The 14,712-nt window shown below is 40.6% G+C and overlaps 1 protein-coding gene across 1 annotated transcript in view; it reads right to left on the bottom strand.

Moving 5' to 3' along the window:
- The window catches only part of LOC107109813 (glutathione S-transferase C-terminal domain-containing protein-like), a gene marked incomplete at its 5' end in the record, with an annotated part of 24,553 nt that overhangs the window by 7,711 nt on the left and 2,130 nt on the right, over positions 1 to 14,712 (bottom strand). The window contains 3 exons of the mRNA XM_015410517.1: positions 4,469 to 4,538; positions 8,735 to 8,765; positions 11,968 to 12,101. Coding sequence (XP_015266003.1) covers positions 4,469 to 4,538; positions 8,735 to 8,765; positions 11,968 to 12,101 — 235 coding nt within the window. The remainder of the gene's footprint in view (positions 1 to 4,468; positions 4,539 to 8,734; positions 8,766 to 11,967; positions 12,102 to 14,712) is intronic.

Below are 14,712 nucleotides of genomic sequence, written 5' to 3'. Positions count from 1 at the left end.
CCATCAGCTTCATTTGCGGTTTGCCACCGACTGCAGCTCAAAATAATGAAGAGGGAGGATCTCTCCCTTCTTCTCATTCCTGGATCGCTGCACTCTACAGAGCACCTGTGAAACACGTCCTGCTCAAGCAGCAGGGCTGGTAAGACTGGGATGTTCCCAGGGGACAGGCCCCTCCCCTTCCTGGATTGATTTGAGGAAACCGACCCTGTTCCAGAGGGAGGAGCCTATTCCCAAGAGTAAGGACTGCCCCACTCCCAGGACCACCGGAGAATCATGGTAGACAACTCCCTGAAAATGCCAACTCAGTGTGCGACTGTGATTTAAAAAAAAAGGCAAATGCTATGCTGGGAACTATTAGAAAGGGGATTTTATTTATTTATTTAATTTACACACACACACACACACACACACACACACACACACACACCGAAGCAGACTCAGGTAGGCTCATATAAAATTCCATTAACAGGTAATACAGAAAACTGAATAAAATGTAAATATACATATAAAACATATTAAAAACACTACATAAAGTGGTAGTGCATATCATATGGCGATGATGAGGTGTCAGGAGCACAGATATACAGTTGGCAGGCAACTCATATCGGTGTATACAGGCTGTCGATGGTGGTATTTGTGTTGGGGCCAGGGCCTCAGTTGGTTAATTGAAAACAAATCACTAATTGAAAACAAATCAGCCAGTATCATAGTGCCCCTGTATAAATCTATGGTGCAGCCTCACTTGGAATACTGTGGACAATTCTTGTCACCACATGTCAAAAAACATAGCACTGGGAAAAGTGCAAAAAAGTACAACTAAAAGCACTAAGGGGAAGGAACACTCTCCCTATGAAGAAAGGTTAAAGAGGTTAGGGCTCTTTAGCTTGGAGAAACAATGGCAGAGGGGTGACATGATAGAGGTGTACAAAATTATGCATGGGATAGAAAAGAAAGAGAAAGAAGTACTTTTCTCCCTTTCTCACAATACAAGAGCTCGTGGGCACTCAATGAAATTGATGAGCAGTAGGTTTAGAACAGATAAAAGGAAGTACTTCTTCACCCAAAGAGTAATTAACACGTGGAATTCACTGCTGCAGGAAGTGGTGGCAGCTACAAGCATAGACAGCTTCAAGAGGGGATTGGATGAACATATGGAGCAGAGGTCCATCAGTTGCTATTAGCCACAAGGTATAAATAGGAACTCTTGGTCTGGAGCAAGTGATGCTCTTTAATCTTGGTGCATGGGGGGCCTGACAGTGGTGCTTTTGGACCCACTGGTGGACCTCCTGATGACACCTGGGTTTTGGCCACTATGTGACACAGAGTGATGGACTGGGTGGGCCATTGGCCTGATCCAGCATAGCTTCTCTTATGTTCTTATGTATTGGGAGGTAAAGGGCAAAATATCCCCTAGCCTAAAGCTGAATTAACTCTAGGCATAAAATTTGGCATGATTATCTCAAAGAGTCCAAAAAATTCAAACAAAAATGTAAAATAACTTGCTGTCCTTAATACAACTTATTAGTAAATTAAATTTAAAATCATGTCCCACTTTTTAAATGAATCTTTATACATCAAACTATGTAGCTATATACATACTGACCTCGCCTTAAAATGTTGCATGAATCATTATATTATAAATATAAGAGCAAGGGAATTTTGTTATATTTATTGTTCTAAAAAATTCTAAATGCATCTTATATGACATCTCAACACCCAAGTGTGCCTTAGAGAACATGTGGTTGGTACTAATCTGATTTGACCTTTACCCTAGTCATTTGAAAACAAAACTTAATCCACACCAACCACACACCCATTAGCAAGTTTAAAAGGTGAAGAAAGATGATTGAAATGGAAAAAATTCTTTTAATGGAGCAGATAAGCCTGATGTCAAGTATATCCTCAGAAGAAACAATGAAGAGAACAGAAACAACAGTACAAGGATTTCTGTGGTTCACAAAATTTCTGCTTTATCTTTCTCCTTGAAGGAAAATGCACTGTAAGATACAATCACAGTCTCGGTGCATCAAAACATTGGCTGAATTGTCACTTACATTTTCGTTTACAGCCACCTACCCCACCCCATATTAAATGACACATTTCCTTTCTGTCTCTCCAAAGTACTAGGAAAATGCCTACTCCCATTTGATGAAGTGATACCTCTTGAACTCACAGCTGTGACCCTGAAAGCACATTTTCCCTTCCTGATACAGTGGTGGCTTTAAAGATCTGCCAGTTTTAGTGGAGAGAAAATAAAGCAGATAAGGGTATCACTAGACTTCAGCACTTTCTATTGTACTCTAACTCTTATAACCTCAGAAACTATTTTGAACGTTATAAATGTGAATGTTCAGGTGCATTGACCTTGTTTTGTTCTGCTATGTTACACATCCTGTAACCAAAGTGTCCAGACTGGTTTTCAGCTAGAACTAGCTAGGGCAATGAGATCTGCTTCACACATCACAAGATGTTAGAAGCAGACTCATTAGTCACTCACACTTTTGCTTTACATATCTTGCAGTTTTCAGGGCAACTCCACATACATCTGTAACCTACACATGAACAGGTGGAAGAACTCTTTTTCCATATTCTGCAGGAAGCAGAAGCTCAGGGGCATTTGCTATTTTTGCTGGTTCTCGTACCATTAAAAGCAGCCCTCAGTGCTGGTAGATTAAGAGAAGCTGCATTACTTGCTTCTTTTACAGGGAGTTTTATTTGAGACACAGCATTCAACTTACTTCCTAAGAATCATATTTTGGTTTAAGATTTAAATGCTACTGAGACAACTTCTTCCGCTCAGTCTCAACCAATTCCCTACTTACTATAACACCCATACCATATGGCTTTTGTCCAGGCAGGTCCCACAATTCCCAGCATAGCCTTTTTAATGCTCAAAGGGGACCTCATCTTCCCTTTTTCAGCTGTAGAAAATCTGGTTGGATTCAACCCAGTATTTCCTTTTTTAAAAAAGTTTATTTATTCTTTTCCATAATACACTTACAAGGTAACAATGCTTGATATACAGTATCTTTTAGAGAATCTTACACATTTGTATCTATCCAACTATCTAATTTCTGCCATCTTTTTTTAAACACACTCTCATCTTTTGCCAGTAATATCGTATTAAGTTTATCCATTTCTTTAATTTCCATAATTTTTGTAACCAACACTTCTCTATCTGGAATTTTTTCTGATTTCCAGCATTTTGCTAGGAGAATTCTGGCGCTAGTGAGAATATACAGTATCACGCATACATCATTACTTTTAATCCCTTCTGGTAAGATATTTAGGAGGTATACTTCCGGATCGAGCTTTACTTTTTCGCATCTCCACCAGATATGCAAGTAGGACACTAACCCAGTATTTCCATAGGAATTCCTCTGTATAATTAAGACATTGTGCAAGGACTTTTTTGTCAATTGATTTGTATTTTTCTGTATCTTTTTGTTGTTGTTGTTGCATAAAAACGTTTTGGGTTACAGATATCACTTTTCATATTCAAAGAGCTTTTATTCTACTTTTATTTCATCTTCAGAATGAATCGGTGCTCCCCCCCCATACCCATCTGTGTGACAATGAATCATCACTAACAGATACTATGATGGCTGAAATATAACTGTGGTGGGGACTGTAAGAAGCAGGATAACATTTATAGATAGGATTGTGTGGAGCAAACATTTCAATCGCAAAAAAGTACGCACTAGAGAACCCTAAAAGTTCACTAAAAGTTTCTTCAAACATACCTTTTTTCACCCCAGTTTGCTCCTGTTCATTACCTCAATTGTTTGCTGCTTTGGCAGCATTTTTTTATTGCCTTTCAAGTAAGCCTGGGAATAGTGAGACTGTTGCTTAGCCAGCTGGATTTTGCTGCGATGACAGCAATGCAAGCAAACAAAACTAACTCAGAGTGAGGGCACCACAAGACTTATTTGAAAACCAGAAGTGTTGCTGAAGCAGCAGCTGATCAGTACTATACAGAGGTTCATTTGGGAACGCCGCTACCATGTACAAGAGGATCATGGAAAATGCAGCGGAGGGACTTCACCTCCATGGATATTTTTGTTCCCTTACATGTCACCCCCCCCCCAATGTCCAAAGAAGAGCACTTTCCGGGGGAAGGGAAACCATTAGTGAAAACCAACTTTTCCCTGGCTCCCCCTGGTTCATTTTTATATATAGCACATGTCCAAAAGACTTCTGTAATTTCTGTATTTGGCCCTAAACAACAGGTGAATGCAGAGCAGCACACACTCCTCTCGCGATACATTCAATTGTAGATCTAACTTCAGTATCGTGTTCTCTCTCTCTCTCTCTCTCTCTCTCAAAACTCCACTCTTTGCATTCTGAGAAACCAGCACTTTAATTCCTTTTTGATGAAATACCAGAATTATCCATATATAGTCAGATAAGCACATCACCAATATAGTGCATATAATCTACACAACAGCTGCACTATAGATGAGCATACCTATTCGCCTGCGTTCAGGGGGAAGCTGGACAGCTGTCTGATCAGCAAATCGGCAGAGAACCATGTGCTCCTGGAATGAAAATAAAAGGACCACATAAAATCACAGCCTTCTTCCATTACATCATTCGAAAACAGCTATTTTTAGTAGCAGCATCCAAAGAACTATGTGTCTGAAGTACAAAAGATTGTAATTTGGTGGGGCTTTTTGGATCCAATACAAGCAAGCTACTTGACATTCAAGTTGGCCTCATGAGATCCACTATGACCCTGAGGATTTATTTTGTGAACTTTTTGCAGTGTGCTTGTCACTCACTGTCTTTCACTGTACACTTGATTATATAGCGAGAGGGTTGGTGCCGAATGGTATCTGTGTGATGTGTGGACAGATGCCTGGTGCAATGCGTTGTCACGTCTTTCATTATATCATATTTGGATACAGTTTGGACTATAAACACTAGTAAGTATGTTTTCAGAATAACAAACAGGGGTCATTTTGTAGAAAAAGAGCTAGGGGAACTCATTAGCATAACTCATTAGCATATGCCACACCCTCTGACATCAGGGGCCCGGCGGTGGACCTGCAAGGCCAGCGGGAGTGCGAGGAAGCCCCGCCAAGGCCCTCCCTGGCCCCAGGCAGGCAGGGGGGAGAGGCGGGGAGGAAGGAACTTACCCTCCCTCTTCTCCTGCCTCCTCCTGGCTGAATGAGGGCTGGAAGCGGGGCGGCCGGAAGCAGGGGGCGGGGCTTCGTCATGTGCCCCGCCCCCCTGCACTTCACCTGGGGGCACTGTGTTCCCCCGCGTTCCCCCCCTGAAATGACCTCTGATAACAAATGTAGGTGTTCCTCTGGTCCAGTAAACTTAGTATTATTTCTCCTACATTTGTCTGCTGTGCTTTCCTCCTCATGTATATGTGACTTGCATAAACATTATACCATGCAGCTTCGCCAAAACAAGTGTGTTTTACATTGTACTAAGGCACCCTGTTAGCACCAGCACTACCCCAATAATGCTTCCACCTGTCTTTTGCTTTGTAAGGCAAACCATCGGACCATGCTTATATACAAACCAAAAGGGGAGATATATAAATGTTAAATAAATAAATAAATAAATAAGGTGCTTTCTGAAGAGAAGACCTTAAAAGTGGTGGAGATTCCCTCAGGCAGAAGAAAGTGTTCAAGGAAAAAACTAAAAAACTAGTGCCGTGACATGGCTTCAGTTGACAGCTGCAGTAGCTAGGACAGCTGCAGTTTCAAGTGCCAAGTCATAGCAATCAGAACCATTTCAGAACTGTACATCTTGACACAGCCATCTGAAACATTAGATGGAAATAAGTATGTGAGAACACAAAACACTTTTGTATGGAATTTTGGCAATCTCATTTGCATGGAAGAAATCCTCTCAAATGGGAAAAAAGGTAATGCATTTAGTTTGGTGTAGTGGTTAAGTGCATGGACTCTAATCTGGGAGAACCGGGTTTGATTCCCCACTCATCCACTTGCAGCTGCTGGATGACCTTGGGCAAGCCATAGTTCTGTCAGAGCTGTTCTTGAAAGAGCAGTCCTTGAAAGAGCTCTCTCGGCTCCACCTACCTCATAGGGTGTCTGTTGTGGGGAGGCAAAGGGAAAGGAGTTTGAAAGCCGCTCTGAGACTCCGAGTGAAGGGTGGGGTATAAATCCAATCTGTTCTTCTTCTTATGTCTTTTATATATATAGAATTTTAAATTTGGTTGAGCCTCTCTAACATTTCACCTTTGACCTTCAGGGCAGTGGCTTACAGAATCAAACAGGAATTGGTATTTATGGCTATTAATACATTTGTCATTAAACACTACACACTCAAGCAGGGGTCCCAAACATTTTTGAGCCCATGGGCACCTTGGGAAGTCTGACACAGCATGGTGGACACAGCCAAAAAATGGCTGCCACATAGTGGCTGCTGTGGGAGGCGGAATTAGCCAACAAATGTCTGCATTCACATAGCAGTGACTAACAGGTCTAAGTAGCTAGCAACTTCAGACCTTCATTTAGTATTGGGCTGCCACCGTTGCTGTTTTATATAAAGTGGCTACGCTTCACAGAGCAATTCTTCTGATTTCATTTGATGTATGTGGGGGCCCTTGAATTTCACAGTGAAGGGAAATATAAATGTCAGAGGAACTGGAGACAGTGACACCGTGTCTAGCCATCACATTGCAGCATTGGCAACACATCAGTAATTGAAAAGAATATATCAGTGCAATATGGAAAGATGCATACCACAGTCTATAGGACCACATATTTGGAACAGAGGCAGCATCTGGTGCAGTTCCATAGAAAACACATGAACTGGACTGGTTTTACAGCAACAAGCAGCTTCTCAGCATGTCTCCATTAAAAAAAACACACTAATGCAACTTTTATCAAAAAAGATGCTTCTCAGAACCAGTGGAACTTTGTATAATACATTACCTTACCTTATCTTTGCAACTGTCATACTGTACCTAAACCACTAAAAGAATTCTCTGAGTGAAAGGTGAATTTTTTAACATTTTCTTAGTGAGCTGGGAATGGATTGCAATGGAAAATGTAAAAATGTATCAGTAGCTTTTTACAATGAACTCGTATCTTATATCTTTAATTTGGTCCTATTTGACAGTATTTATTTTTCAATTAATATGACTCATTGTGTGTACAAAAAAGGATTTTAATGTGGCTAAAAGCTTTTGCCCAGGCTAGCCTGATCTCATCACATCTTGGAAGCTAAGTAAGGGTTGGCCTTGCTCAGTATTTGGATGGGAGGGACCACCAATGAAGTCCAGGGCTATTACACAGAGGCAAACAACTGCAAACCACCTCTGGATGTCAACTACCTTGAAAACCCTATAGGGTTGCCATAAGTCAGCTGCAATTTGATGGCAAAAAAAGGCTTTTAAGTATTTAAAGATTTTAGTATCTTTCAAGTAAAATAATTGTTTCAACAGGCCAGAATATCTTTTCTCATCCAGGGGAACTGCGATCCCCCCCGAAATGACCTCTGTAAAGGTTCATCTACATTGTTGGACATTGTTGATATCAGTGACTGGCACCTGTCTGCCCATGTAAGCACAAAAGAGCTTCCTCCACTGAAACTGAGGCCCTTGTTCTGGGTGAGAGCAAATCATGTATCAGCCAGTGCCTCTATTCAGGATGGATCTGAGATAAATTATAATATAAAAATATTTACAGTGCAATCTTAAGCCTGTTGACGTCAATAGATTCAGAAAGGTATAATTCTGCTTATGACTGCATTGTTACAACTCTTTCTTCTATAATAATTTTGCTAAGTTTTTATGTACTGAATATTTCGGTGGTGGAAAATGTCATCAAGTCACAGCTGACTTATGGCGACCTCATAGGGTTCTCAAGGCAAGAGACATTCAGAGGTGGATTGCCATTGCCTACCTCAACTTCCCTGGTGGTCTCCCATCCAAATAGTAGCCAAGGCTGACCCTGCTTAGCTTCCAAGATCTGATGAGATTGGGCTAGCCTGGGCTATCCAGGTCAGGCTGAATTAATATTTCAGTTACATTTCATTGAGAACTGTTTGTCTTTCAGAGGACAAGTTAAAGCCATTTTAAAATAATATTGTCCAATGTAAATCTCGAGAGAAGAAAAATCAAATGAACAGGGAAATTCCAGAACCATGCTGGACACGAAGGGGCTGCTAAAATTAGGAAGATACTCTTAGGATGCATGACTCCATCACAGAGAACACCAGTAAGTACTGGATTGCACAGCTTCCTGCCCACTGAAGACATTCATTAGGGAAGGCCTAGGAAAGAATCTACTCTAGAACCAGATACATGATGGTTTCTTCACTTAAAACCTTTATCTGGGGGAGGAAATATTTGTTGATTTGGGATGGTAACTCGTTACTCCAGACAGTCAGGGTCAGACTTTGGGACAACAGGGTGTCCCAAAAGTAGGCTGTAGCTTTGCATTTGAGGTATATGTTGTCATCTGTTCCTTTTGTAGTTTTGCATTTTTAACCATGAAAAACTATTTTAAATTTTCTTTTGATCTTCTGAACTGTCTTGGGAGATTCTTATATCTGAAAGGTGGTATAATTACCCAATTTTTTTACTTATTTACTAAAAAAAAATCCACATGAAAGAACAAAAGCCAACAATAGAATTGATAAGCACCACTATTCTTGTAAATGCTACAGTTAAATAACTAGAGATTATTCAATCCATCAAAATCATACAGAAAGAAAGGCACAGAAAAATTCCAAGCCACCATCTGCATACCTTGTAAGATAAAACTTCCTTGAACTGATGACTGAAATAAAGAAGGAGATGGATTCAATCACCAATGAGAAGCCACCATTTAAAAACAAAAGCAATAAAATGTACTTGGTTGAATGCTAGACAATAGCTAGATGATACAACACAATTCAGAAGCAAGCACTATGGTAATAGTTTGGATCCAACCAGCGTTTCCACTGGTGAAAAAGGGATGAAATTGTCTCTTTCAACTACTAAAAGTATGTATGGAGGATTATGAGACCTACAAAAGCCATGTCGGATGAGGGCTGCAGTAAAGAGGCAAATTCCTCGAGATCTAAGTGGGAAAGCTGGCTGGATAAAACCCAGTATTTTTTTCTCTTGGATAGAATGTTTAAAATATACCAACTTTTATTTCAGTATTATATCTGTAACATGCCAAGCTACGGACATTTTCCCCTTCAGATAATTTTAGATATAGGACTATGCAAGACACTAATTTGATACACTGAAAGAAAGCTTCTGCATTTTATATAGATACGTTACAGTACATGCATTATCCATAATCTAGCCTGACTTGACTGCTTCTTCAGTGCTTTTACTCTGCTTACTGATGTTGTTTCAGAAGGATCCCATTTATCTCAGATGTTGCTTAGATATTTTTTAAACTATATAAATCAAGTTGCTATGTTTAACATTTTAAGCTATATTTATTGTTCAAACTTACAGTTATGTAAGTCACCTTGACATACTGATATGGGGAGGGCATAAACATTTTAGATCACTAAATAAATGTAAGCATCCTAACCTTTGGCTCTAACTCAGACATAATGAAAACAATGAAAACATGGTTTGGTTCTCTTGGGTTGCATCCACACATCACTGGCTTTTGCTCTAGATCACTGGCATTTGCCACTGGATCTTTTTGTGTGAAGAAGATGATCCAGTTGTAATTTATCACTACTAAAGTGTAAGGATAGCACAATATCCAAAGGTGAGTGGATGCAGCCATGCTTACAAACTAGAATTCCAAATCAGATGTTACAACAACAATTGTTCTTTGTTGGGAACCATGAAATCTTCACTATCATAGTAAGGGACGGGCAAGTATAAGAGCCTGCAGAGTTCCCAAGGCTTGTTCCCACAGTTCACCAAACTCTGTCCGTCATAACGTGTGATTGCATCTTGCATCTCAAAAAGTAGGGTCTAACTAGTCAAAATAAATTTGGTAAAAATAGTGTCTTGATTGGTAACAATAATATTGTTGCTTTGAATCTTTCCAAATACTGTTGAGTATGAAGTTGGATCTTGCCGATCACTCCTGTCAGTGGACCAGAACTTCCCTACTTCCCACCATCTACGGGTATTCTGCAAAACGCTGCTCCTTTGAGACAGGGAACTAACAGGAACAGCATGAAGTACAAACTGGAGGCCTGTAGTAGGAGGGGCAAAGCAGTGAAAATGCCCCCCCCCATTTCAGTTAGCAGAAAAGATTGGCAGGATACAACACATGGCTCTTGCCTTTTTAAAATTAAAAATATAAACTCTTGGAGGTATGTGCTGGAAATTAAGCGAGCTCTACAGAGAGAAAGATTACTTCCTATCCTGGAGTGCTGTCTTCTAACAAAATAGAGAAAAAACAAAAGTTCAACAATTCAATAGTAAAAAGCCTATTTTACAGCCAATAAAGATAACAGGAATTTATAAAAAGGCTCAATTAAATCCAGTCAAACCATCTGAATTGTGTCTCTGAAGCACTGAATAATTTCCATTACTTTGCTTCGTGGTCCTCTTATATGCCCATTAAAAGTTTGTTATTTTTAGATCATGAAATTTATTTAAAAGCACAGCAAGGTTTACAAGGTAGATCTCATAAATGTGAAAAATAAAGCGTGTCTAGATGGCAAGTTTCTGAAATTAACAGGAAAAAATTGCATTGTATTGCAATGGTACAACCATGCGAAAAATATTTTTGTTATGCCCATTCTTTTTTGTTTGTTTTTTTAAAAAACACCTACTAAATTCTTCTCCACAACCTTTACAGGTGATTTTCAGACCAGCTGGAATGACGAAACACAGCTCTCTCTGGCACACTCTCCTAGTCATTATGGGATCATAAAGGAGTGGGATATGTTTATGGGAAAGGCTAATAAAGATAACTGCTTTGTATGGTACTATTAAACCCAGTCAATCTACGTAAAAGATCCAGTGTGGTATATAGCCCGTTCGCGGGGAGGACGGGTTATAAATTTAAATAAATAAATAAATAGTATAGGATTTAAGTGGCATGGGTTCCAATGCTCAGAAAGCCACAACAGTCATCGGGTGATGTTGGGCCAGTCTTTCTCTCTCACTAACCTACCTTACAGGGTTGTATAAAGGAAGGGGAGACTCATATCCTGAGCACCTTGGTTTGACAGATAGAGAAAAGCATGGACAGGGTTATGCATTTTCCTTGCCAAGAGGCAGCACATCCTTATATCCTTTAATATTTATTCTGAACTAGCTTCCAGTATTTTAAAAGCCAGTTGTTAAAAGTGAAGGTATTGGGTTGGATCCAGCCAGGTTTACACTCAACCTTAGCCAACTCCCCTCCTTATTACTGTCCCTGTCCCACGTGGCTTTTGGCAGTTCAGGTCCCAAGACCGCAACATAGCCTTTTGGATAGCTAAAAGGGACTCCTCTCTCTCTTCTTCACCAGTGGAAAAAGCTGATTGGATTCAACCCATTGCTTAACTTACTCAGTTTTCACTGTTCTATGCAACCAATATGACTACTATGACTACTAAGGCAATCTTAGGATGCATTAACAGAAGCATTGTGTCCAGATTACGGGAGGTGGTAGTTCTGCTCTGTTCTGCTATGGTCAGGCCTCACCTGGAGTAGATCTATTCTCTCTTGCTCCGGATTGCAAGACTAGATCTAATGGGTGGAAATTACAAGGGAGTCGTTACCGGCTAAATATCAGGAGAAACTTCCTAACTGTAAGAGTGGTTGAGCAATGGAACAGACTGCCTCAGGAGGTGGTGGATGCTCCTTGCTGGACGTTTTCAAGCAGAGGCTGGATGACCATCTTTCGGGTATGCTGTAGGGCTATCTTTCGGCTATGCTCCAGCAGAGTGCAGGGGGTTGGACTAGACGACCTGCAAGGTCCCTTCCAACTCTAACATTCTATGATTCTGTGACTCTTGTGTTCAGTGTCACACATTTTAATCCAGGTTGCCCTCCACATACAATTATAACAAGCAATGGTTCACCTTCGTGGAAATGTAAACTTGGCTGTATTCTGAATGAAGCCATAGCAGCAAGGGCAGATGACAAATGCTGCACGAACTTTGGTACAGCGTTCTATCACCATGTCTGTCGCAACTCCACAAGCATGCAAAGCCACCTGAAAAAAGTAAAACCAAGAAAGCGAACGTTAACTGTACATTGTTCCAATTCAACTTTCTGGCTTAACTCCAGCCACTGTAATATCACATGAACTTGCTGATACTGATAGATTCAGGTGGGTAGCAGTGTTTGTTCTGTTGCTTATACTGAGTCAGCCCATTGCTCTCATCAAGGTCAGTATCGTCTACTATAACTGGCAACAGCTCTCTAATGTCTCAGGTAGAGACCTTTCACATCACTTACTACCTGATCTTTTCTTAGTGGAGATGCTGGGAATTAAACTTGGAACCTTCTGCATGCAAAGAAGATACTCTGCTTCTGAGCCACAGCCCCTCCCGAACATCTAATAATATCCACTGCAACATCAGGCTTTATAACCTGATATCGTATAAAGCTTTCTAGTTCAAAAAAGTACATTCCCCGTTCCATAATAAATATAAAATAGAATGCTAATAAAAATGAAGTGATAATATAATAATAAAGTTCTGGTAGAACACTTAAGGGAATCAACTGTAACATTTCTGATCACTGACAACAATAAAAACGGTGAACTTCAGATATTAAAAAATGTATTAAATCCAGAAAAAATCATTAGGAAATAACTTTAACATTCCCAGTGTAGCATTCCAAATGTATTTCATTCATACTGCCAACTAAGTGAACCATGACTGATTTAGAGCATAAAGACAACTGAAATCTGACATTATTCTGACACAGCTCTTATAATAAACTCAAGTGTCTTCATCCACGTTTACTTCTAATCACCTGAAATAGCACCTAAATCATAAATATTTCTATAAACATGACCAAAAATACACACTCAAAAATATGTGGTCTGGATGATGAGCTCAGACCACTGTGTTGAAAAGCTCTGTGTAGATAGACGAGATTCTGTTGTACTGTTATTCTAAGTTACATTACAGCTAATATATCTGCAAACACTTTTAATTAAAAATCTTTCCTCATCAATCATAATAGCGGCAAATGTATAATGGCATGAGGAAACATGAATGTCTCTCAGAAATTTTCTCCCAATAATTACTTCAGCTGTTCTACAATTACTTTCAGCCCCACATACAGAACCATTCATTTGATAAGTTACAGGTACTTTCCCCCCTCTGCCTGAAAACTGTGACAAGATTCAGTGGAATGATTCAGACCTAAATCCAAACTCTGATTTTGCACTATGTGAACATTCCTTATGCTCCTTCTCCTCTCCTCCCTTAAGTGGTGACTTCCACTTTGTGTGAATTGCAGTTATGCCATCATATCCTATGACCTCCAACCACTGTTTGAAGCTGATGTGGAACCCAGTTTGGGAGGTACATAAAAGCCATATTCTACTGGTTTAGCTGTAAGCTGGTAGATCCTAGTCAACCCCAGACAAGCAAGAGGAGAGGTGCAAGAACTTGATATGGCAACCTCAATCACAGGCAGGGCTTTTTTTGTAGAAAAAGCCCAGCAGGAACTCATTAGCACAACAGGCCACACCCAACAGCAGAAACCTATTAGCATATTAGGCCACACCCCTGACAGCACAGCTCATTATCTTATTAGGCCACACCCCCTTCCTTTGGCTTGCCCAGGCACCCCCAGGCCAGGGAAGGCACGGGGAGGCATTTAAATGCCTCCCCGATCCTTCCAGGGGCCCCCAGCCCCCCACCTCAGAGTCACCGGGGGGTCGCTCTCCAGGCCTTCCCTCTGTAGCCACGCACACAGAGGTTTTGGCTGTAGTGGGCATGGCCAACTCTGAAGCCAGCCAGAACTCCGTTCCTGTACCCAAAAATAGCCCTGATCACAGGTACTTTTTATTAACAAGCAGAAAATAGTTCAGTCATGATAAAGAACGTTTGGTCTTGGTGATATGTCTCAGCCAGTGATGCTCACTCATCGGTTACCTGAGGCTCTTTTAAAACAGGAAAGCATCCATTTAAAAAAAAAACACCCAATCCAATCCAATACAGAGTTCTGGAAGACTTGAAAACCTGCACACTATAGTGTAGGGATGCTGCAAATTTTGCTGTGAACATGCTCGATGGCCAAACTCACTGTGTTCAAAGATAGCAATCAGATATGAGCCGATCACTCAGCCTGTTCAGTTCATGCCAAGCAGCTGTGAATGCCTGCCAAACTGCTTTATATCAGGTTTTCCACAAACTGTGCGCGAGAAAGGGCACTGCTGATTTCAACTGACGGGCAGCCATTAGCATCCCAAAGGACTAATTAAATGAACACTGAGGAGTAGGATTTTATTGAAACCCAGCATTTACTGATGACTGATTTATATGATTTGTGAGCGATCTAATTGACTAAACAATTACCTGCTGAGCAGAGAAGTTATACAGCAAGGATGGGGAATGTGCGAGAATGTGCATGTGCGAAAAGCTAACTGCATTGTACTGCATGGTTAGTAAGGAACACAGTGAAGCAACCTGTCAGACTCCCACAGACAGACTGACAAACTATCAAACAGAGAGTAAATAAAACCATCTCTCTGTTCACAGCTGGTGAATAAGGCATGAGCAGAACTGGCATGTGTTTGAGCACCCCTACTGCAGTGTGGCATAAGCCTGACTTTGAAGCCGGCTAAGGTTCATTTGTTGTAGGGA

The sequence above is a fragment of the Gekko japonicus genome, unplaced genomic scaffold (assembly GCF_001447785.1).
Source record: "Gekko japonicus isolate JY-2015 unplaced genomic scaffold, Gekko_japonicus_V1.1 scaffold2595, whole genome shotgun sequence".
Taxonomy (NCBI): domain Eukaryota; kingdom Metazoa; phylum Chordata; class Lepidosauria; order Squamata; family Gekkonidae; genus Gekko; species Gekko japonicus.
The sequence above is the reverse complement of the archived record's forward strand: the minus strand, read 5'-3'. Positions and strand labels throughout refer to the sequence as shown.